The sequence below is a fragment of the Topomyia yanbarensis genome, chromosome 2 (genome assembly GCF_030247195.1).
Source record: "Topomyia yanbarensis strain Yona2022 chromosome 2, ASM3024719v1, whole genome shotgun sequence".
NCBI lineage: Eukaryota > Metazoa > Arthropoda > Insecta > Diptera > Culicidae > Topomyia > Topomyia yanbarensis.
Window position 1 is genome coordinate 396,711,994 of NC_080671.1, and position 25,338 is coordinate 396,737,331.

The 25,338-nt window shown below is 45.5% G+C and overlaps 1 protein-coding gene across 1 annotated transcript; it reads right to left on the reverse strand.

Moving 5' to 3' along the window:
* Nucleotides 1-3,904: 3,904 nt before the first annotated feature.
* Nucleotides 3,905-8,620, reverse strand: LOC131680841 (uncharacterized). Its single transcript, XM_058961551.1, has one exon. The coding sequence runs from the start codon at nt 8,618-8,620 to the stop codon at nt 3,905-3,907; it is 4,716 nt and encodes a 1,571-aa protein (XP_058817534.1).
* Between the last annotated feature and the right edge of the window lie 16,718 nt (nt 8,621-25,338).

Sequence of the window (25,338 nt, forward strand, 5' to 3'; positions counted from 1 at the left end):
CAATTTCGCACGAAATCCCGTATGAAATTCCCTGCGAAATTTCATGTGAAATCCCACCCGAATTCCTGCGTGAAATTTTACGTAAAATTCCATGCGAAATCCCCTGTGAAATCCCGTGCAAAATTTCGTGCGAAATTCCGTGGGAAGTTCCGCGCGAAATTCTGCGCGAAATACTGCGCGAAATTTCGCGTGAAATTCCGTGCGAAATTCCGTTTAAAATTTCGTTTGAAAATCCATGCGAAATTCTGCGTGAAATTTCGCGTGAAATTCTATGTGACATTCCGTGCGAGGTTCCGCGCGAAAATCTTTGTTAAATTTCGCGTGAAATTTTGCGTGAAATTCAGTCTGAAATTAGGTGTGCAAACCCGATCAGAAACACATAACAAAAATATTTCAAAACTATATCTCGCGTTGTAACTTGTTATAATTTTCTGTTATTTTAACTACTAACGAGACCAAATTTATAACACAGCCTACTACGAAATTTGAATTCTGTTATAGTCTTGTTATTGCATTCTGATCGGGAATCCACACGAAATTACGCATGCGATTTCGCGCGAAATCCCGTATGAAATTCCCTGCGAAATTTCAAACGAAATCCCGCCCGAAATTCTGCGTAAAATTCCGCGCGAAATCCCGTGTGAAATTCCGTGGGAAGTTCCGCGCGAAATTCTGTGCGAAATACTGCGCGAAATTTCGCGTGAAATTCCATGCGAAATTCCGTTTAAAATTTTTCTTTCGAAAATCCATGCAAAATTCTGCGCGAAATTCTATGCGAAATACTGCGTGAAATTTTACGTAAAATTCCGTGCGAAATTCCGAGCGAAATCCTGCGCGAAATTCCGAGAGAAATTCCGCATGAAATTCTGCATAAAATTCCGGGCAAAATCCCGTCTGAAATTCCGTGCAACATTTCGTGCGAAATTCCGTGCGAAGTTCCGCGCGAAATTCTGTGCGAAATACTGTGCGAAATTTTGCGTGAAATTCCGTTTGAAAATCCATGCGAAATTCCATACGACATTCCGTGCGAGGTTCCGCGCGAAATTTCGTGCGAAATTCAACCCGAAATTCTGAGTGAAAATTCACGTGAAATTTTGCGTGAAATTCCCAGCGAAATTTCGTGTGAAAACTCACGCGAAATACAATAAGAAATTCCGAGCGACATTTGCGCAACATTGTGAAATTCTGCGCAACATTTCGCACGAAATTCTGCGTGAAATTCCATGCGACATTCCGTGCGAGGTTCCGCGCGAAAATCTGTGTTAAATTTCGCGTGAAATTTTGCGTGATATTCAGTCTGAAATTAGGTGTGCAAATCCACATGAAATTACGCAAGCAATTTCGCTCGAAATCCCGTATGAAATTCCGTGCGAAATTTCAAGTGAAATCCCGCCCGAAATCTTGCGTGAAATTTTACGCAAAATTCCGTACGAAATTCCGAGCGAAATTCTGCGCGAAATTCCGAGTGAAATTCCGCACGAAAATCTGCGCGAAATCCCGTGTAATATTTCGTGCGAAATTCCGTGGGAAGTTCCGCGCGAAATTATGTGCGAAATACTGCGCGAAATTTTGCGTGAAATTCCGTGCGAAATTCCGTTTAAAAGTTCGTTTGAAAATTCATGAGAAAATCCGCGTGAAATCAGTGCGAAATTCTATATGAAATTCCATGCGACATACCGTGTGAGTTTCCGCGCGAAATTCTGTGCGAAGCTCCGCGCGTAATTTCGTGCAAAATTCCGTGCGAAATTCGGCCCGGAATTCTGTCTGAAAATTCGCGTGAAATTTTGCATGAAATTCCCAGCGAAATTCCGTGTGAAGTTTCGTGTGAAAACCCACGCGAAATTCAGTATAAAATTCCGAGCGAAATATCGTGAGAAATTTCATCTAAAATTCTTCGTGAAATTTTGCGTGAACTTTCGTGGGAAATCCTGCTCGAAATTCCGAGCGAAATTCTGTGCGAAATACTGCGTGAAATTTCGCGTGAAATTCCGTGCGAAATTTCGTTTGAAAATCCATGTGCAATTCTGCGTGAAATTTCGCACGAAATTCTGCATGAAATTTCGCGTGAAATTCCATGCGACATTCCGTGCGAGGTTCCGCGCGAAATTCTGTGTTAAATTTCGCGTGAAATTCAGTATGAAATTAGGTGCGCAAATCCACACGAAATTACGCAAGGCATTTCGCTCGAAATCCCGTATGAAATTCCCTGCGAAATTTCAAGCGAAATCCCGCCCGAAATCCTGCGTGAAATTTTACGTAAAATTCCATGCGAAATTCCGAGCGAAATTCTGCACGAAATTCCGAGTGATATTCCGCACGAAATTCTGCGTAAAATTCCGCGCGAAATCCCGTGTGAAATTTCGTGCAACATTTCATGCGAAATTCCGTGGGAAGTTCCGCGCGAAATTCTGTGCGAAATACTGCGCGAAATTTTGCGTGAAATTCCGTTTAAAATTTCGTTTGAAAATCCATGCGAAATTCTGTGCGAAATTATGCGCGAAATTCTGCGTGAAATTTCGCGTGATATTCCATGCGACATTCCGTGCGAGGTTCCGCGCGAAATTCTGTGTTGAATTTCGCGTGAAATTTTGCGTGAAATTCAGTATGAATCTTGTATGAAATCATGAAATATTGTTCAAGTATTCGTGAACTGGTTCATGATTCCTAATAAAGTTACGATCCAATATCCGCGCTCGAGAAATAGTTCACGAAATCATGAAATATTATTCATGTATTTGTGAACTGGTTCATGATTCCAAGTTTAATAGTTACAACTTGTCATTCGTTTTCGTGAAAAAGTTCTCGAAATCATAAAATATTATTCATGTATTCGTGAACTGGTGCATGATTCTTAGTACATGATTTACGATCTATCTAGTAGCTTTTTGCGTGCTTGTGATATTTAGAAGATATCCCCAATCATTTACAATTCTATGCAACATGGTAATGAAATTTTTACGTGAACTCTATCACAAAAGTTGGAGTATTGTTCGTGGAATCATTTTTGTTCCATGCACTTTTTTATGAAATACCCAATAATAGATATGCTAGTGACCAGTAATAGGTACGAGCAGTAGATATAAAAAAGCTATTAGAACCTCGAACAACATTATTTATTTGATAAGGCTCATTGTGATGTCCGGACAGAAAACGAAAAGTACACTGAGAACCCAAAATAGTGTGCGTGATATAGTTCACAGAACCAGATATCGCGAATGAGTCTTATTATAACGATTCAGTTCATATTGTCACGTTATCCTGAGTAAAAAACCCATTAGTAACCAAAAAGTAATAAATCACGATAAGGCGAAGAGAATTTACGAATACCATGTGTTGGATGAGGTTCGGGAAGGCGGGTGGTTCTACTGGCACATAAAACGGCGGGCGGGAAATTCCGGAACAGACTCTCAGACTTCTGGATCAAATTAACTAGCATCGGATGTAAATTAACGTAACGTAACGTGATCAACATAAATTCACATAACGCGATCACTGGAGGATGGAGCGTAATCTTCAGCACAAATTCAAATAACTTTCACGAAATCGAATTAAACTTTATTGCGTTAGGACTCAAATATATTTTACGATCGAAACTCAGCGGTGGTTGGACCAGGACTGCCATGAAATATATTAAGCGATTATGTGGACACCTCGCGTACCACATCTTGCATACAACTATCTGCTCGAATAGCTATTTAGGCGGTATAGGTTTGTCATCAATTAAGAGTTGCGCCAAATGCTAGGTGCGTTTCCAAAAACTGTTCTACGCCACCGTCATTTGACACAACTACTATGTGAGCCCGAACATCACCCCCCACCTTGAAATATTTACTTTCAACTATAATACATCATATCACACTAATACTAACACCTACACCAAACTAAAACTAAATCAATGTAAACGTCAAGCGACTGAAGCCGTCCGCTCATTATCGTGATTTATCGGCCTCATCACACTGGTGTCACGATGCGCTGAACCATTTGCTGCAGACTCGTCGTAGGATTCACAAGGGAGCAAACAAATTTTAGTGATCGGCCGCTTTAGGACGCCGCGAGCGGTTCGTAGTGTTACAACTCTCGTAAGCTGATCCGGTCCTGGATGGATGGAGAGAATTCTCGCGAGCGGCCATTTCACTGGATGCTGAAATTCGTCGACGATAACCACGAGGCGTCCAATACGTAGCTCATTGTTTTCTCCGGTTAATTTTGTGCATTTTTGCATCTCTTGCAGATACTCGCCGCGCCAATGATGCCAAAATTGCTGGAATAGACGCTGCATGGATTGGTAGTGGTTCAATCTGCTCATCTGAACGTCCATTATATTGGTTTCTGGTATGAAGTGCATTGTCGACCCAATTAGAAAATGGGCCGGAGTGAGGCAGGATAAATCGTTCGGATCTTCGGAAAGCGGCACCAATGGTCGAGAATTCATTGCGGCTTCGATTTCTGTCAGGACTGTGTTCAAGTCCTCGAATGACAAACGGGAATTTCTCAACTGGCGGTACATATGATTTTTAGCAACCTTCACTGCAGCTTCCCATAAACCGCCAAAGTTGGGAGCCTTTGGCGGATTTAAGTGCCAATTGATGCCTTCGTTGGCGCAGTGTGACTGAATGGCTTCCCCTTCGTTGCCTCCGAGCCAGTGGTATAGTTGCTCGAGCTCGTTTTTGGCACCCTCGAAGTTCTTGCCGTTGTCCGAGAAGATGTCAGTTGGACGACCTCTCCGGGCAATGAAACGTCGTAGCGCGGCTATAAAGGCTGGCGTGGAGAGGTCGCTTACCAACTCAATGTGAACGGCCTTTGTACTAAAGCAAACAAATATACAAATGTATGCCTTCGCTGCGTTTGCTCTCTTGTGGATAGGTTTCAAATATATTGGACCGGCATAGTCCACTCCACTAGCAGTGAACGGGCGGCTTGGAGTAATTCGAGCTAGAGGTAGTTGCCCCATATATTGACTCGCAGGAACGGGACTCACTCGGGCGCATTGGTAGCACCCTCGGATAACGCTTCTCATTAGGCGTCTTCCATTTATTGGCCAATATTTCTCCCTCATGGCAGCAAGAGTAAGCCGACCACCACCGTGCATAAGTTTCAGGTGATAGTGTTTAGCGAGGAGGCGGGTATAGGGATGGAAACTTGGTAGAAGGGCTGGGTGTTTATGAATGTAGGGCTGCTCAGACAATCTCAACCTCCCTCCCACTCTTATCGTTCCCTCCGGGTCTACAAAAGGCTTGAGAAGTCGAAGTGAGGAATGCTTGGAAACTGTTCTGTCCTTTGTCAAATCTTTGATCTCCTGCTTGAACACATCGTGCTGAGCAATTCGAACGAGAATCGATTGGGCGTTTGTCAACTCCTTGACTGTAAGCGAAATACGTAGGGGTTCATTGGATAACTGCGTCCGGGTTTTCGTGAGACATCTTTGGGCAAACCGGAGACAATAAGCTGTAACGCGAACAAGTCGATTGTGCGATGAAAATCGTGCAAAGTAGGGATTGTGCAGTGGTTCTATTTTGGCGCTAGCAACTACCACCTTTCGTCTTTCTTTTCCATCGCTGGGGTAATCAGGAATGCTCGATGAAGGAAACTGTTCTTGGATGTGGGATAACCAGGCGGGACCATGTTTCCAAACTACGCTGTTTAATAGTTCACTTGTCTCCAAACCCCGTGATACTAGGTCAGCTGGGTTTTGCTTACTAGCAACATGTTTCCATTGCGCTCCGTGGGTAGCAGTCTGAATAGCCGACACTCGATTGGCTATATAGGTTTTCCAGGTGTTTGGTGGAGATTTCAGCCATTGTAATGTAACCATGGAGTCGGACCAAAAAAACGATGAGGCGATGTTGATCTGCAGTGCTTGGATTATCCTGGAATGGAGTTTTGCGGCAAGATCAGCAGCACACAACTCCAGCCTAGGAAGAGTAACCCGCTTGAGCGGTGCTACACGAGATTTTGACGCCAACAGTTGTACTGAAATGTTGCACTGAGTGTCGACGGATCTTGCGTATGTGCATGCTCCATAGGCTGTTTCGGAGGCGTCTGCAAACGTGTGTAGTTGAATCTCGGCGTTCGGCAGAACGGCATAGCGGCTCACTCTGAAACCAGTTAGCAATGGTAGCTGCTCGGAGTATCGTTTCCATTTCGTAGCTATGTTCTCGGGAACTTCATCATCCCATCCACAGCACTCCAACCACAGGTGTTGCATTAGAATTTTACCGCGTATTATAACTGGAGCGATCAGACCCAAAGGGTCGAAAAGTTGTGAAATTTCGGAAAGTATTGCTCGCTTTCTCAACTTTCCTTTCTGGCTGATGTTAGTATCGAATCTCAATATGTCTCTTTGAGGTTCCCATGAGATGCCGAGAGCTTTGACAGTTTCATTCTTGTCGAACTTCAAAGATGAGTGAGTTCCAATTTCATCCGCCGAAAGGCCCTGTAGAACCTGGAGCTTGTTCGATGTCCATTTTCGCAGAGAAAATCCGCCTTTGGATAACAGTTCATTCAACTCAGATCGTAGTTGTGTTGCTTCTTCCACTGATTGAGCTCCGGCGATGAAATCATCCACGTAAAAGCCTTTACGCAGAGCTGGGCCTCCCAAGGGGTACGACCTTCCTTCGTCGTCGGCAAGCTGTTGGAGGGTTCTAGTTGCAAGAAACGACGAGGAAGCGAGGCCGTAGGTAACTGTTAGAAGTTCGTAAGTTTGTATTGGTTCTTGCCGACAGAAGCGCCATAATATACGTTGGAATGGTGTATCATCGGTATTTAGTTTTACTTGACGGTACATTTTTTCGATGTCCGCGACCAATGCTACAGGATATGTACGAAATCTTAGAATGATTGATAGTAAATCGTCTTGTACTACTGGTCCTACCAGCAGTGCGTCATTAAGAGAGTGACCTGATGACGTCTTGGCTGATCCGTCAAAAACGACGCGAAGCTTGGTTGTCGTGCTTGCCTCTTTAACAACCGGGTGGTGTGGGAGGAAACATTGGTTGGAAACAAATTTGTCGTGGGATGGAACCAGGCGCATATGTCCAAGGGCTATGTACTCATGAAGGAATTTACTATATTCTTTTTGCAGCTGGTCATCGTGGTACAACCTTCGCTCTAGGGATTCAAAACGTCTCTGTGCAGCCGCTTTAGACTCCCCAAGCATTTCTTCGAAGTTGGGGTGGCGGGGAAATCGCACCACGTATCTTCCCTCAGAATCTCTGGCAACATTCGCTGCATATAACTGCTCACAGTTTTGCTCATCGATGGAATAATTGGATTGGTTTGGCAGCTCTTCTGTTTCCCAAAACCGTTCTAGACTTTCCTCGAGGGTAGCAAGTGAAACAGCGGTAACAGAGTGATGCAAAACTTCATGTGAGGGTTGAAATACAGTCGCTGTTCCTGAAACTAACCATCCGAAGACGCTGTCCACTAAAGTCGGCAGGGAATTGGAGAGCTCAATTCTTGCAGCTGTTTTAAAACATGAGAAAAAGTGTTCGTTTCCGATAATCATATCAATACCGGCTCGTTTGTTGAAATTTGGATCAGCCAAAAATAATTTCTCGGGAAGACACCAGTCATCAATAAGCACGTCACAGGCTGGTAAGTTTGACGTTACCTTTTCCAAAACCAAGAAGTTCACATCCAACGCGAAATCTTCCTTGCGAGACCGGACTTGCGTGGAAACGGATTGAGTTACATGTTGTGGCTGGTTGCCTATTCCCTGAATAAGCACATTCGCCCTTTTTCGCTTTAACCGAAGGATTTGTACCATTCTTTCGGAAATTATGTTTGGCTGCGAACCACAGTCCAGCAAAGCTCGAGCCAAATGTTCCTTCCCATATCGATCGACTACAACCAGAACCACCGTCAGCATTAAAATACTCTTCTCGGCATCAGGCAGCGGTGAATGGTGGCCAGGTTTCGCTAATTTGACGGCAGTTGTCGCGGAAAACACCGAAGATTCATTAATGGGACCATCGCGCGTTTGTGTCGATGTTACTGGGTAACTTCCTGACGATGAAGGGACAGTATTTTGATTAACTCGGCTTAAGTTGTCGGCAAATGCTGAATGGATGAGTGAGTGGTGACGTCTTCTACAAAATCTGCAACTGTACCTGGATGTACAGTTTCTCGCATAGTGATCGGCACGGAAACAATTCAGACACAAGTGATTGGCATTCATTAGACTCATTTTCTCGGCTATCGGGAGCCGTTCGAACTTTGAACACTTTATTAAGGGGTGGTGTTGGTCGCAGACATAGCATTTAAACGGAACATTCTCAGTCGCTACATGAGACAAAACATTTGCATGAATGGTCTTTTCCGAATCACCAATGCATGCTGAGGATGCGGATGGAATTGCATGGTGTTGATTGACCGAAATCGATTCCAGTACCCGCATGCGACGCTGAAGGAAACCAATTAAACACTTGTAGGTGGGCTTGTCTAAAGTTGATGCGTGATCCTCCCAAGCTGCTAACGTGTCAGCGTGTAAACGTGTGCAAAGAAGATGCTCCAGAATAGTACTCCATGAATCAACTGGCTCGTCCAATTGTCCCAAAATCTTCACATGTCGCTCAAATTCATCAACAATCGCATGCAATGTTGAGGCAGTCTCCCTTGCCATTTCTGTAGTATCAAACAGCGCTTGAAGATGGCGTTTTTTAAGTAAATATTCATTGGAGTATCGGTTGGTTAAAGAGTCCCATGCCAGTTTATAGTTGGCGGCACTAATTCCGATGGATTCAACAATCTGCGCTGCTTCCCCTTTTAAAGCTGCGCGTAGATAATGAAATTTTTGGATATCTGCCACGTCAGGATTCGAGTGTATGAGCGCGGAAAATGTGTCGTGGAAAGCTAGCCAGTCCTTATAATCGCCAGAGAACTCCGGTAACGAGATTGTAGGCAGTTTTAGACCGTGAAGAGCGGAGGTGGACCCTGTGTTTGTGTTGTGAGGGAGATCGTTGTGTGAACTGATAGGAGGAGGGATTTTAGAGCAAAGGAAAGCTTTTATTTTGAAGAGCATAGGCTCAAAATGTGCACGGAAATTTAAATTTCTCACCAGACCTTCATTCGTTTCCTCGCCATCCTCTAATTCCGTTTGTACTTCCTCCAGTGCTTGCCAAAGCATGTTCAAATTTTCCAAGCGTATGGATGCCTCGAGTTTGTCCCGTTCCTCATTGTATCGTTCCATGAACTGCTCGGCGCGGCTCAACGAAGCGAGCAACGTAGTTCTCCTCGTTGTCAATTGTTGCTTGGTCCGAAAGCCTTCCATCGTAGCAAACGCTGATCGGGAATTCACGGTATGTCGGTAATATCTGATAAAATAAAAGACCCGGTAGCACTGGCGGGAGATAATAAGTACTTGGAAAGGTTCTCACCTGACCAAGGCGGATATATGCCTTGGATTGTTATAATTGTAATCAGAAGTACAGCGCGGTCCTTGTATTAGCTTGCACACGCCACTGGTGGACTCGGTAGAGGTGTGGCGGTTGATAGCAGCGGGTGCGGTAGGGCAGACCTGACAAACAGATGACCAGGTAGCACTGACAAAATAAATTTAATGGATTGGAAAGACCCTCACCTGACCAAAGCAAGTTTGTGCCTTGTATTTATTTTGTTCCAAATGCTGTGGCGTAGGATGCAACGGTATCAACAGGATACAGGAGGTGCTGGAGAAATACGTAGCTACTACTGCTAGCGGAGAAGGCAGCTTGGCTTGGTTCAATTGTTCAGAATTGCAATGGCGAACTGGCGCGGCTTTGCAACGGTTTCGATGGCGCCCAACGGCCAAGAACAATTGATGAATACTTGGAAGATGGCGATCTGTCCTTTAAAGAACCTCAAGAACGCTCGATAGCTTGGTCGTAAGCGCCAAATCCTGGTCACGGCACCAAAATATGTTGGATGAGGTTCGGGAAGGCGGGTGGTTCTACTGGCACATAAAACGGCGGGCGGGAAATTCCGGAACAGACTCTCAGACTTCTGGATCAAATTAACTAGCATCGGATGTAAATTAACGTAACGTAACGTGATCAACATAAATTCACATAACGCGATCACTGGAGGATGGAGCGTAATCTTCAGCACAAATTCAAATACTGAAATACAAATGTCCTACTGGAGCTGTAGAGCTAGGTTCTCGGAAAGGCTCCCCTTCAGAATCACATACTACAATTTGCAGACGAGACAGGCAATGTCGCCCAATAAAACACTGCAATAGGCCAATTGTAGCGGGCCGTGATTCTGAATGTGATATTCATTGTACGTTTCAGGCATGTGCGGGCGTAGGGACTCGCGATCGCGTGTATCATCGCGAAGGGCTCGAACATTTGTACGTTAACGTGCTCGATCGCGTTTGTATGTCGCGTGTGCTAACGTGTATGAACTTCGCGTGTATAAATTCTATTTCATAACCGTGTGCCTTTCGCGTATTCGCGTGTGTTCTAGAATGATCGCGCGCGGACCGTGAATCTGATACTTAATTTTTTGTGTACGGTTCAGATTCCAGAAGAAAGTGGGTTCTTACATATCATTAGAATTCCCATTCATGTCGCCGTTGAACGCGTGGTCTAGTGGATATGAGCTTTATTTTTTTTTTTGATTGGTCCAACTGAATGTATGGACCTAAATTGCTAGAATGAAGGCTAAAGATTTCCGGACGTGACCGATTCATGATCGCGCGCGTTTGCGGGTTCGCGTTTGAGATCGCGTTTGTAACTTCGTAAGTACTAAAACGTTCACACAATTGCCGAAGTGTTATCAAGTTTACGCGATCGCGGGCATAGGTGTGCGTATATGATCGCGAAGGACTTAAGCGTTCGTATGTTGACGTGTTTGTCGCGTGTGCTCGCGTGTATGTGACTTCGCGTGTATAAATTCGATTTTGAAACCCTGCGGACATTCATATATTCGCGGACCGTCTTTCTGATCTTTAGCTTTCGGTGTACGGATCACATTCTGACAGGGAGAGAGTTACCCCATATCACTAGAGTTTCCGGTCATGTCGCCATGGAACGTTTTGCCTAGTGGATATGGGAGTAATTTTTCAATTTTATTATTTTTTTTATTAATTATCAAGGACCTAGATTGTTGGTACCGAGGATAGAGTCTTCCGGACGATCCCGATTCATGATGGCGCGAGCGTGGGAGTTTGTAGGTTGACGCTTGAGATCGTGTTGCTAAGTTTATGAGTGCTGAGATTTTCACCTTATCGCCGGGGTGTAATCATGTTTGCGAGTTCGTGGGCGTAGGTTGCTTGGAAAATCGCGAGGGGCTCTAACGTTTGTGCGCTGACGTGATTTTGTAACGTGTGTTCTTGAATGGTCGCGCGAACCGTGAGTCTGATATTAAATTTTCGGTGCGCGGTTAGAATTCTGGCAGAGAGTGGGATCGTTTATATCGATAGGGTTCCGGTTATGTCGCCATGAGACGTGTTGTCTAATGGGTATGGGCGTATTTTCTTAATTGGTCCAGCTGAAGGCATGGACCTAGGCTTCTAGGATCAAGGATAAACTTTCGGACTTGACCGATTCGTAATCGCGTGCACGATGGCATTTTTGTAGGTTCCCGCTGAGACCGCGTTTGAGAATGTGTGAGTGTTAAGACGTTCACTATCACCATCTTTGTTGACCCAGCTGAAGGCGGGTGTATAAGTATAGGACTCGAAAAGAAGAAATAAAAGACAATATATGAGAGATGTAATAGATTGGATAGGTACAAGATACAGCTGAAGTTATGATCATCACATGAGACATACATTAGTACTTCAAACACAAAGGCACAAATCTCCTATCAACATGGGGAACGCGCCATTTGAGCCAGACGCTACTGATTCCTGAAACACTACTAATACTTGAATAGCCAATCACCACACATAGCACATCCTTTCTCAATTATCTATTTGTTACTGGTTGATTGTTGGTTATGAGCTGGTAAATAGAGGAAAGGTATAGAACAGAAAAAAGGCTCATATCAGCCCTCCCGGCCTCCTCGACACACCACTATCGAGGCGTATTGTAATCAACATCTTGAAGCGGGCTTCTTATATAAATCAAATCCTCAGTAGTCATAATGTTTGGTGGATTATTAACATGAGAACTAATTAACCTCTAGTAGTAGAACTTGGTGCAAATAAAAACTAAAAAGAGCGAAGGTCCTTATATTTAGATAACTCTATTGAATCTATTGTGGCTTGATGATGTTTACAATACCGTCAATCCCATCAACCTGCGAGAGGGATGAACGTGAATTGATCTATTCATGATTAAAATATCACGATAACATGAATAGAAGTTACAAAAATCGATCCTGAAATCATGAACTTAAATAACACAACTCGTGACAAAAATATTCAAAATCGTGACAAAGATCCTGAAATCATGAACATGAAGCACTCCACTCATTCACATATCACGATAACGTGAATGGAAATTACGAACATCGCGACTAAGATCTTGAAATCATGAACAACGTTTGGCTGTCTACTGTGTATTCCCAAATCATGAACAAGAATCACAACAAAAATTAAACATGTCCAGGGAACAACACCAAACCCAACCAAACATTCTAATGTAACACCATGTATATATTCGGGGCGAACTGGTTTTTAGAAAACTCAAATAGTTTCATGAATAAGAGGTTTATTATTCATAATTTCAGGAACTTGGTAACGGTTTTCGTAAATCGTTCTGTTCACGAAGTCGTGACTTTTTTTCATGAATTTATGAACGGTTTTTTTTCCTTGTTCACATTTCCTTTCGATCATGGCCATATGAGCTTGCCTAGTCCTAGAATACCTATCTATCTTTCAATTTCATTGCTTTCGTTTCTCTTAGTCTTAAATCTGCCGAAAACAGCCAACAAAATCGATACAACAAAACAAACTTACGAATTTCATCTATTATCCTTATGTCCTTATCCTTATGTCACTGTACCTGTACGACTGACTTATTTTAATCCCTCTAGTCGTTCGATCTTTTTCCTGCGTTCAGTCGCCTGTCACGACGTGAATGAAAGCAAGGACTAAGTGGATCAAATTTTTGACTGAGATACTTCAACCAATCGGATGCCATACGAACAGTAGATAGTTTAGTTGCCAGTTGCGTACCGTGTGCCCAGAACCCTTTTATCTTCCTAGAAAGTAATGTCGGATAAGTGGAGTTTATACGATTGAAATTTGCAACATTTGCACTTGAATCATTTTGCAATGATAATCATCTATTATTGTCAAACCGCTGTTAACCCCTGTGGTTATCACTCAGAATTGCACAATGATTCGAATATCTGAAAGTGGATACGGAAATGGTGAACCCTACACCAAGTGTTCCAATGCAATCAAATCAAAATCTTTGCGATTGTACCATGTTTATCATAATATAGGTACGACAATCCTTCCTTTGCAATAACTGCAATCCAACCGCAGTCCACTCTTCATCATTGGATCGGCAATAAAAGCAACAGGGTTTCACAATGTACAACGACGATGAGCCAGCACCGTAAGACGTTTGTTCACCAAACGTGTAATGTTTCATTATCCGGATAACGATGATGAATCTTAACGTTGTCATACGCAGTGACAGGCCAGCACCAAGACGTTACGAACGATGAAGGATGAGCAATGCCAAAGTCTAGGACGACGACGACGACGACGACGAAGACAACTACAGAAATGTACTGCTTGAGATTATTTTTGTGGACCTTCCTGAGGAATGTAAGCTGGGGGCGGTGGAGGTAGTGAGTAAAAGTCTCATGGAATATGGGTGTTCACTTGTTGTCACTGTCTCTGTTGCCTATAGCATATACCATCTTCTTGCCCGTACTCGAACCGGTACTACATCCTTCAGTTGAGCTTGACATTCATCGCCACGTATTACACATTTCAAATTGTGCTTGGATGAGCGACACCTTGGAATGTGTCACCACGGTAGATCATTAACAGAACGAGAATCGAACTAGTTGGTCGATTGCTGCCTACGGTGTCTTAGCGAAGCCTTCAAAAGCACCCCGGACCGGAACGAATCATCTCGGGCATTCGTAAATGGATGCCACTTCAAGCTACGTCCCCCACTGCTACCACCGTTTCAAACCATTCCCCTCCACGCATTCAGACTATCCATCCCCTTGGGGCGGAATTCTACGGGCTTTCAAAAAGACGTTACGATCAGACTATAAATTTTATTGTTGAAACGTGGATGACTTTATTAGATTTTCAATTATAACGCTTTTGTTACGCAACCACACACCAGCAGCGGTAACTTCTCATACATTCTCAGGCTTTTTGCCGGTTTATCATCGTCGCAGCGACTATGTGCTGATGCTGATGGCGATATGCGAAGGCATCGGAGTGCACTGAAGCGCACGGCGAGTAGAAAACTGTGGTAAACAGTTTGGGCTGCACAGTGCCGGATCCGGACTTGGGATCGGTTCTTCGCTTCGCAGGTTTCAAGAGCGATGCGGTGTTGGGGAGCAGGGGGATGATGTTGGGCGGAAAGGTATCCGATTTATGGTCTTCGTAGAAATTAGGTTTACAGTGATCTAATTCAGATTGTTTCCAACAATTCACGCGTTACTGCATGGAACCGTCACTAGGAATGATGGATGGTGAATCGGAAAGGAGATTTCATTACTAAACGAAGTGGGTACCGTGTATGCAAAGTCATCTTTATAACATGGAAAGATTGGGACAGTTCTACAGACTACTGAGATTCTGATGGAGGTAAAACAGACATGGCAAAATATGGAAAAAGTCTGTAATACTATGCTACAGTTCCATATGTTGGTTTTCTGATGTCCAGTTGAATTAAATTACAAAAATCATCGAATATATTTTTTAAACAAATAGAAAACAAAAAAATATCTGCAATTTTTTCAGACTACGGGTGAAGCTGATATATGGCGAGGGTAAGACGAACAGGTGGGGACTGTGATAATCAGAACACAAAATAGCACACCTTACTGTTTCTAACAGAGGTTTTTTGAATAGATTGTGATTCTTCTTAAGGGGGCCTCCTCCCTCCCCAAGGTTGAGAGGTTTGACGGTATTACAAACAACATCAGACATATTACGTGCATCAGCGTTAAAGAACAACTGCTTTAAGATAGTTATTGCATTACGCCTCGATAGTGGTGCATCGAGGAGATCGAGAGGGCTTATGCGCCCTTTTTATGTTCTATGTTTCTTCATACTCTGCACCTGCGCATACAAACGCTCAACCACTGGTCTTTTTTTTTTTCAATGGAGAACGCAATTTACACACTAACTCAGTACACGTGCTATCCTCACCATAAGCCCTTCGTTTTAAGATTTGACGCATGTTCTAACGACGGCGACGATTCTGATACAAATAATGACGACCTCAACTTTGATTTCACTCGATGCAACCTCGATGAAGTCTCATCGGCCATTGGCGCAGTCAATTGGCACGATATGCTGGATGGAAACGATTTGGATCAGGCAGTTTCGGCGTTCTACGAGGCCATATATGGAATTCTTGCCACTAAAAAGTAAATTATAAGTACCCGTGGTGGAACGCTGAGCTTGGCCGGCTGCGCAACGTACTACGGAAGCAACGTAAGCGATTCTTACGTCACAGGACCGAAGACAACAAAGTTATTCTTCGTTAAATTCAGCTGCAATATGAAACAGCCCGAAACAGTGCATTCGGTGAGTATCTCAACCAAGTCCAATGCAATGCAACCAGCGAAAGAATCCCTCGACATTCTGGAAGTTTATAGATAGCAGAAAACGCTCTGGGGCTAATCCAGAAAATGTTTATCTTCGTGCAAAGCCGACAATCTTGACCCCAGGAGTGAACTTCAGTCTCAGGATCCCGTCATACATGAGGTTCCATAATACCGGGCCTAGGATCGAGCCCTGCGGGACTCCGGCGGTAATCGGAACTTTTTTCTGACCGGCATTGATCTCGTATAGCAGTACGCGGTTCTGGAAGTAACTTTCCAGGATCCGGTACAGACCCACCGGTAGGCTAAGCCGGTGTAACGAGAGCGCGATGGCATCCCAGCTTGCGCTGTTGAATGCGTTCTTCACGTCAAGTGTCACTAACGCACAGTATCGAATGCCTCGCCTTTTCCGTTGGATCGCTATCTCGACAGTATTTATCACTGAGTTGAGAGCGTCCACTGTGGACTTACCCTTCCGAAAGCCAAACTGGTTGCTTGACAGACCATCCGTACCTTCCGCGTACGGGGTTAGCCTGTTGAGGATGATCCTCTCAAGCAGTTTGCCAGTCGTGTCGATCGGACAGATTGGTCTGTACGCCGATGGGTCGCCTGGCGGCTTCCCGGGTTTCGGCAACAGCACCAATTTCTGCCTTTTCCATCTATCGGGGAAACGGCACTCGTCAAGGTATCTCTGCATAGCTAGCCTGAACATGTTCGGGTTCGCTATGATCGCTGCCTTGAGAGCGTTGTTTGGAACTCCATCCGGCCCTGGAGCATTGTTCATTGCTTGGGATTTAGCCACTGCGAGTAGTTCTTCATTCGTCACTGGGGCCACCATTTCGACCGTGCCCGCACTGTCTCGTAGTGCAGGTGGCCAGGGGCTTGTGGCTCGAGACGGGAAGAGTACTTCGATAATCGTTGCCAACCGGTCCGGAGACCGTTCTGGGGGTGAGGAGCCCCCTTTGGTCTTGGCCATCACAATCCTGTAGGCGTCACCCCACGGATTCGCGTTGGCACTCTCACACAGGTTGTCGAAACACGCTCTCTTGCTGCTTTTAATGGCCTTGTTAAGGGCCAATTTCGCAGCTCGAAACACTTCATGGCGGTTCTCTCTTGCATCCTCGGTGCGGGCTCTTTGCATCCTACGTCTAGCTCTGAGGCAGGCTGATCGTAGAGCTGCAATCTCGGCACTCCACTGGATACCGAGCGTCTGTCGTTTCTTTGCAGGTTTTTCCTCGCCATAGTGGCGTCGCACGCGCGTGGTGGGACGGCTACCAGCGCATCCTTGCTTAGACTGTCGGTGTTGGCCTCCCAGGGTCGCGGTGAAAGCTTCGCTTTCGAAGTGATTGGACTTCCACCCGCGTACCTGACAGGGATCTCCCGCCCTCGGATGCTGCACGCCATAGTTGATCCTAAAGCGGATTGCTAAATGATCGCTATGGGTGTAGCCCTCGTCTACCCTCCATTACATTCCTCGAACTAGACCCGGGCTGGCAAATGTTACGTCAATCCATGCGTCCACCCGGTTTCTACGGAATGTACTAGCGTAGCCATTGTTAGCTAGCACAGTATCGAGTTTCGCAAGCGCCTCCATTAGCGCTTGGCCCCTGCTATTTGTACAGCGGCTCCCCCACTCCACTGCCCAAGCGTTAAAGTCTCCCGCTATGACTACCGGTTTCCGGCCCACTAGGTCTGACGAGAGCCTGTCGATCATCTGGTTGAACTGTTCTATGGGCCACCTTGGTGGAGCGTAGCAGCTGCAATAGAACACACCATTGATCTTGGCAATCGCAACACCCTCGGCGGAGGAGTGTATTACCTCTTGAACCGGGAACCGTCCCGTTGTACAGATTGCCACCATTCCAGACCCGTCCGACACCCAATTGCCGTTGCCGGCAGGGATGCTGTACGGGTCGGATAGGAGGGCGACATCTGTCCTCGACTCCGAGACCGACTGCCACAACAGCTGTTGGGCTGCTGCACAATGGTTAAGATTTAGCTGTGTGGCGTTCACGGCTTCCTCTTATTGGCCTCATCGAAGGGACACGAAGGTCCACCCATAGCATGGTTGCGGGCTTGCTTCTTAGCGGTGCAGATAAGGCATTTATGCGCCTTAGTGCAGCCTCGCTCTTTATGACTCCTCCTCGCCGCAGCGACGACATAGTTTGCTCCTGTCTATTCCCTTGCATTCGTACGACTAGTGGCCGGACTCAAGGCACCGATAGCACCTATCCACTGAAGGCGGCAGGGGTATGCTAACTAGGCATACTGACCAGCCGATCTTAAGTTTTCCTTTCTCGGTAACCTTTTTAGCTTCCGCATTCAGTAGCCTGAGGTAGGCTACTAGCGTGCCAGAGGGTCCCGCTCTCAAGCGCACAGAGGCCCGCTCGACGTCTGCGCCACATTGTTCTGTGACGGCAGCGATGACATCGTCTGTGGTCGTGAACTCGTCCTGCTGCTTACACTGGAGAGTCACTTCCGCCCCTAAAGATCTCACCTGGGCGCCTTCACCCAGGACCTCTTGGGCCAAGGTCTTGTACGCCGCACTAGATTGTGCGCCTCACTTCAGCACCAAGAGCATTTCACCGGTTTTGGTGCGTCTCACGCTGCGCACGTCCTGCCCGAGGGCCGAGAGGCTTTCGGCCACCCGCGTTGACTTAAAGACGTCAGCATATTTGTCCTCGTCGGTCTTTACCCATAAGGCCTCGACTCTGCTCTTGGCCTTCTTAGCGGGTCGAGGTGCGTCCGACGTCGGCTTCCTTCTACTGACCAGCTTCCAGGAGTTTTCACCCCCTGTCCCGGTTGTGCCGGGCTGCTGGTGCCTATTTTTCTGCCCGGCGGGGTCATTTGCGCCTCGGCTTACATATCGCCGTAACGGCGTTTGGCCGTCAAGGTTACACGTCGTTTGGTGTTACGTTTTGCACCCTCGCCTGGTGACTTCCTAGGTCGCTTCAAGTTCGACGCCGTCTTTCGCTTGCCCCTGAACTTCGAGAGGAACTCAGCCGCCGCTTCGAGCGACTTAGCTGCTCCATAGAAGGGGAAGGGGAAGGCCCCTGTCTGGGTACCTATGTCGGCCTTCTCTCTTCCCTCCACCCTCTTGGAGGCCGCTGTCTGGGTTCCTCTGTCGGCCTTCTCTCGTCCTTCTACCCTCTTGACATAAGTCTGCTGTTCCTGTCTTGCGACTTGAACAGCTTTTCGGAGTACCAGCAGGCTCTGTTTCAGATCCTTGCTGATTGTTTCGCATTTGCGAACTCGATGATGCTATCGAGTTGCTCCACAACTTTGCGCATCGCAGTTAGTGGCCCGTCCAGCGTGTTGGTAGGGCTAATTCCTACCACTGTCACTGGTGCTGTTGGATGCAGCCCGCGTCGCTCCACTACCCTCCCTACTGGGGGGAGACCTCGCCAAACCACCTTTGGCAAAGAGGTTCGGCACCTCCGGTTTTTGTTTGTTTCTATTCGCTTCACTCATATTTGTTCCCACGAGTAGCGCGAGAAAGAAAGGTCCGCCACGCCAGAGCTCCGCAGTAACGTGGTAATGGACGCTTACTGTGGGGGTTGCCGAGGTACCCCGCAGGCTCCGTTAACGATCGAGCATCTTTTTCACCCCCTCGATCACTCATCCCTCGGCACGGGTCGTTTCACGCCTTGGACTTGGGGTTATGACCTTTGTTGCTTTACGTGATGACCGCGGCCCAGATCATCATAATCATCCTCCCTTACCATAGCAGGGCTTTGGACCTGTAGCTCTGGTTCTCAATAGTTCCAAGTTCGTAGGTTATTACGGACGTGCCTCTATTGAGATCCGTCATTCGCTAGCGGAGTTGGGAAGTTGATCTACACCGGTAGCTTTGTTGTTTTTCAGCCAAGCGATCTCCTCTTTGACTTCTTGGAGATCAGGGGCCGGCAGCCTATCGTCTTCTGCGCGTGCGCCAAGATCCGTTGCCATACCGCCTTCGTCCTCTGCTGCTTCACCGTTGAGGTGCTCGTCATAGTACTGCTTCCACCTCTCGATCACTTCAACTCGTTCGTAAGAAGGTTGCCGTCTAAGTCGCTGCACATATCGGCCTGCGGAACGTAGCCTTTTGGCGAACTGTTCAGCTTCTCGTAGAACTTCCGTGTGTCGTTTACGCGGTACAGTTGTTCAATCGCTTCGCGATCTGGTTCCTCCTGTTGGTGCTTCTTTCTTCGGAGGACCGAGGTTTGCCTGTTTCGTGCTTGTATGTATCGCTCCACATTCTGTCACGTTCCGTGCTGCATCATCCTCGCCCGTGCTGCATTCTTCTCCTCTATTAACTACTTACATTCGTCATCGAACCAGTCGTCTCCTCGATTCGGAATCGCTGTACCTTGTGCCGCTATAGCAGTACTTTCTTTGGCGGAACGGATCTCCCTCCAGCCATCTTCAAGAGTAGCTGCGCCCAGCTGTTCTTCCGTGGGTAGTGCTGCTTCCAGTCGCTGTGCGTAGTCTTGGGCTTCCCCGGCGTCCCGAAGGTGTGCGATGTTGGGCCTTGGCGTCCGACTACGACGAGTGTTGCACACCGTCGAGAGTTTTGAGCGCATGCATACTGCAACTAGGCAATGGTCCGAATCTATATTCGCACTGCGGTAGGTACGAACGTTAATGATATCAGAGAAGAATCGCCCGTCGATTAGATCGTGGTCGATTTGGTTTTCGGTGCGTTGGTCAGGTGATCCCTAGGTGGCTTTGTGGATATCTTTGCGGGGGAAGAAAGTACTTCGGACTACCATGCTGCGAAATTCACGCATCGTTGGCCGTTGTCATTCGATACGGTATGCAAGTTTTTCGGCCCGATTACCGGTCTAAACATTACCTCCCTTTCTACTTGAGCGTTCATACCACCGATGACGATTTTCACGTCCCGTTGCGAACAGCCGTCGTACCTCTTCCAGCTTCACATAGAACGCTTCCTTCTCGTCGTCGGGTCTTCCATCGTGTGGGCAGTATACGTTGATGATGCTGTAGGTGAAGAAACGGCCTTTGATCCTCAATTTACACATCCTTGTGTTGATCGGAGTCCATCCAATCACGCTTTGACGCATCCTACCTAGCACTACAAAGCCGGTTCCCAGCTCGTTGGCAGAAAGTAACCACCCGATGCCCGCTTTTCCATACCTTTTGTCCTGTCAAGCAAAGCGCCTGCAGTGTCACGACTTTAATGTTGCGTGGTTGGAGTTCGTCGTAGATTATCCTGTCGAAAGCTGGAAAGCAAAGTGACCTGCAGTTCCATGTTCCGAGTTTCCAATCGTAGCTATTTCGTCGCGTAGGTCTTTGCCGATTGTTCCGATTCGTAATTTCTTGTGCATTGTTCGTAACGGTTAGTTTTCCAGGGCGGCTTGTTGGGCCTTCCCAACTCCCTGTCTCGCCGGAGGACCATCGTTTCAGCTCTGTTTAGAGTCCCACGCTGACACGAGTTCGATACATCAGCCGCCCCTAACATGGAGAACAGACGCTGTTTTGAGCCGCCCCTAACATGGGGAACAGACGCTTGGATGGACTCACCCTTGCGAAAAGAGGAGCCCCTTTTCCCTGTCAGCTTACGACCATGGTCTCACCGGGATTGTTTACCCGATTTTTCCTATGGTTACTCGTACCCCAGCTGGCACCGCAGGGAGGTAGGGATAGGAGTTACTGGACAAGAGGCTAAGGACCACTGTGGCGATCCACAGGGTCTATATTACGCATTGCCCAGTCATTTACCAACCAACCGTGGTTGCTACTCCGTTATTGACGTAGATTGCAAAATATTCATTGGAACAACATGCTTGGGAATAATAGGATGAGCCACATTGTGCAATCTATTTTGATCCCTGCATGCTGATCAAAGCCACCTCCGAATGCAGATCTTCTAGGAATGGAAGAAATGTTAGTCCGATACATGTCGCTGCTAGAGACCGAGGAATCCTCTGCATCGCCACATGTATCACGAGAAGGAGAGATTTGTTAGTAAGTGTGCTAAAATCTTTATCATGTAATAATTGTACTGGGCAACCGGCTGCCGAGAATTTGTGAGATTTGTCGTTTGTTGTGTTACCATAATTTGCGGAATATTTAACTTAAACACCGAATAACCGACTGTAGGAAGGCTTGCTTATATTCTATTGAGTCGAATATTACTCAAGCGGTGAGCAAACATTTTATTTTTATTTTCGGAATTCCGTCGTAAATTAATAATGATTGGGTATTAGAATAGAAACTAGATTCTATTGTGTATCTCGCGACGAATGTCCTCATGATACTTCAAAGAACAGGTTCTCAATGTAGTGGCCAGTCAATATACTTCCAGTATTATTTTGTACAATATTTAATTTAAATACTCAACATCAGTTTTTTTTTCAATCCAATTAATTTTGGTTTGGGGGGGGGGGGGGGGTTAATCTCGCTCAAAGCAAGATACAACATAAAAGATATCACCCATCAAGTTAAACATGATAATGCACATGATTTATTGATTGTTGGCCAAAAGTTATCTAACTTTATGGCATATTAACATGGCAAAAAGCGCTCCGAAGCAATATGTGCCTCTAGCTAAGACATGAAAACTGAGAAACGTCAGATTTTGTGTGATATAATAGGCGACGGTGTCATGATTAGATTGTACGAAATATAGGCGCAGCAAAAACTAACAAGACTGTTGAAAGGTTAATAAATATTACATCAAAAGGGGTCGTCACTAACGATCCCCGACGGAGTGTTAAAAGAGTGGATGTCAGATGAGACAAACCCTTTAATCGAGCCATTTCCAAATAATGCTGACACGCATAAGTTCAATCCAACAAATTTTTGGTTTCGGTCCCCCGCATGATTGATGCCAAAATACCGTCAAAGTATACAGTTTCGTCAGCCAAATCCAATTTAACTTAGAGAAGAGAACACATAGTTCAATCGACCCTCCTTTTAATACTCACCCACGAGGAGCGTGCCCGCAAACAGGAAGCTATAAAATCGCGCGCTTTGTCGTTCCGTGCGTCGGAGCGGTTTCCGAAGCCTTTGAGGATTGGAAAATTTATTATTTTCAACTTTGGTGAACTGAGGGGGTTCCTCCATCCTCAAAAAAGTTACCTATTTAATCCGTTACAAAGAGGTAATAGCTTTATCACTGACAAGTTGGAACTTCTTTGGTAGCGACATAAACAGTAAATTGCTTAATCGTGGATAAGTTAGACACACCCTAACCCAGAGCCGAATCCGAAATCGCTGCTTGACTTGTATCGTGTGATGTCATGTGTGGGACCAAATCCGCACACGCTTGATTGTTCGTGCGGTTTCCATTTCAGTCTGAAAATGTAAACTTACGGAAATTATTTCGGTGTACCAGTTTAAACCATCATATATCAGCGATAAATCCGTAGCAAATATCATTTCTTCCAATTCTCGGAGACATTCAAATATCACTACATATATGGACGTACGTACAGCAAGCGATATATCTATCTGTATAAACCTATTTCGTATAGAACTGTAACACTGGAAGGTCGGAAGAACTGTTCGTCTCTCGCAAGTGGCACTCGAAGTTCCTGGCCGTTGCAACTGTTGGCATTCGCAGAAACAGGAGAACTCGGGCGGAAGTTTGTTTTGAATTATCGTAATGGGATGTGGAAGCCATGCGGAAGTGGTCTGCAATGAATCTGTCGGAACAGGTCGGGTCAGGTCTTTTCATCTAAAGCGGAATCTTACATCTTTATGTTAAGGTGGAGCACCGTACGATGAGCTATTTTATCACACAATGCTGTGGGATAAGCGCAATCGAAACTGTTTACTTCCCGTGTGACAGGTCAATCGGAACTTTATCGTCGACAATGGTAGCAAAATTTTGTTTTATTTGAATAGTAAATTTTTATTGTAGAGCAGATGCGTTTAAGGACCAATTTGTGAGGCGCATCATAGCATCTCTTTTTTTTTCCTTATCAACTTCAAAAGCGTTCGATATGTCATACCATAGTAGATTCTGATGTTATTTGACTACAAGCATGATCAATCTCAGTGCTTTCCTCGGCCAATAAAGAGAATGCATCGAAGTAGACTCTCCAGTAGTACCTACCACACACCGGTCGGAACTAACAACCTGCGAACTTTTTCCCCACTCGCTGTATCCATAGTACTATAACCGCAGAAACGAGTACCGGTGCCGGGGTGGGTCCGAAAAATGCCGTGGCCCGGAAAGCGGAATTAGCATAAACCGGAATAAATTACCCACCGGAAATAGGAAACATTTAAACAAGCAACCATCAAGCAAGCAGGCAAGCAAGCAAGCTGAGTGCATCAGCCAGGAAGAGATAACCATCTCCGCCGCTGGCCGTGTCAGCTGGGATTGCACTTGCAGCACCGCTCCGGCAAAAGGAAGCCGGTTTTGCCAACGTTTTCCGCAATTGCAATACACAACAAACGAAATGAGGGTGCCTTTATCCGCGTTGAAATGTAATCCTTGGTTATACATGTGTATGTGTGTGTGTGAGTGTGCAGGTTGCAAAGCAGTGGGTGAAGTTGCATGTTCGTATTTACCCGCGGTAAAACACCAAAACCGGAAGGTTGAAGTTCCTGTACAACTCAGCTGGCTAGCGGATGCAAGTTGGGTTGATATAGAGTGGGTGGCTTTTTATATTACTGTCAAAAAAGAAGGAGTAAATTAAAATGTTAGTAAGCAGGTTATGCATTGTAGTTTTAAATAATCGTTATATTCCGGACACCTGATAATTGGTTAAATATTTATTTAGTGCAATAAACCAGTTATGGCTCTGGCCCTATCTTACACTTTGTGGCCTTAAAACATCACATAATGAGTGCCATCATTAAATCGTTATAAACTTTGGTTTCACTGTAAATAATTATACACTATGAACCTAGAAAGGTACGGAACAACTTTTTAAATAATTTAACGCTTTTGTGAAAGTGAATATGGTAACTTGTGTGTACATAGTGCAGGAAGCAATCGCTTAAATTTGTGAGAAATACTTTGCTTTTCGTTGAAAACTTTGTGGGCGCTAATCGCTAATCGGAATATCATTCAGATAAGTATAGTGTGTAGTCATACAGACTATTATTGTTCTGTGATTTTCGGATTTCATTTCGCTGCATCGGCTGGCTTTGTACGTTTCCCAGCAGCGAGGTGACGCAGTGTTATATTTTTTTGTTTTGTCCCGCTTCTCCAGCTGTTGTTTAATTTGCCTATAATGAGTGGCCTGTGTGCAAAGTGTACGGGCACGGTGAGTCTCGCCGAAGGTCTTGTACTATGCCTTTTTTGCGGCGATAAATACCATCAAAAATGTTCCGGGTTAACAAAGGCCATGGTAAATTGGGTGGCTGATAATGCAAGTCTTTGCTACAAATGTGCAAAATGTTTATCAACCCAGTCTTCTGGTGTGCAGGATGTCAGTTCGATAATCATTGAGTTGGATAAGAAAATGGAACAATTCGCTTCCATTTCTGAATCTCTCACTGATGCCCGAAAAAACATCGATGCACAGATAAACATCGCAGTAGAAAACGGAATAGAAAAACTGATCAGGTCTTTCAACAACTCTCTCGAGAGTAAATTGGCTGGCTTGGAAAACAGTGTTGCCAAAAAGTTGGAAGATTTTAAAAGTTGTTTTAATGAAAATGTTAAGCGTGAAATTGAATTAGTTGGAATGAACAGAAAGAGGA

What these genes read in the sequence shown, in the direction of transcription:
- LOC131680841 (XM_058961551.1), bottom strand. Translation starts at nt 8,620, where the DNA reads ATGGCAAGGGAGACTGCCTCAACATTGCATGCGATTGTTGATGAATTT.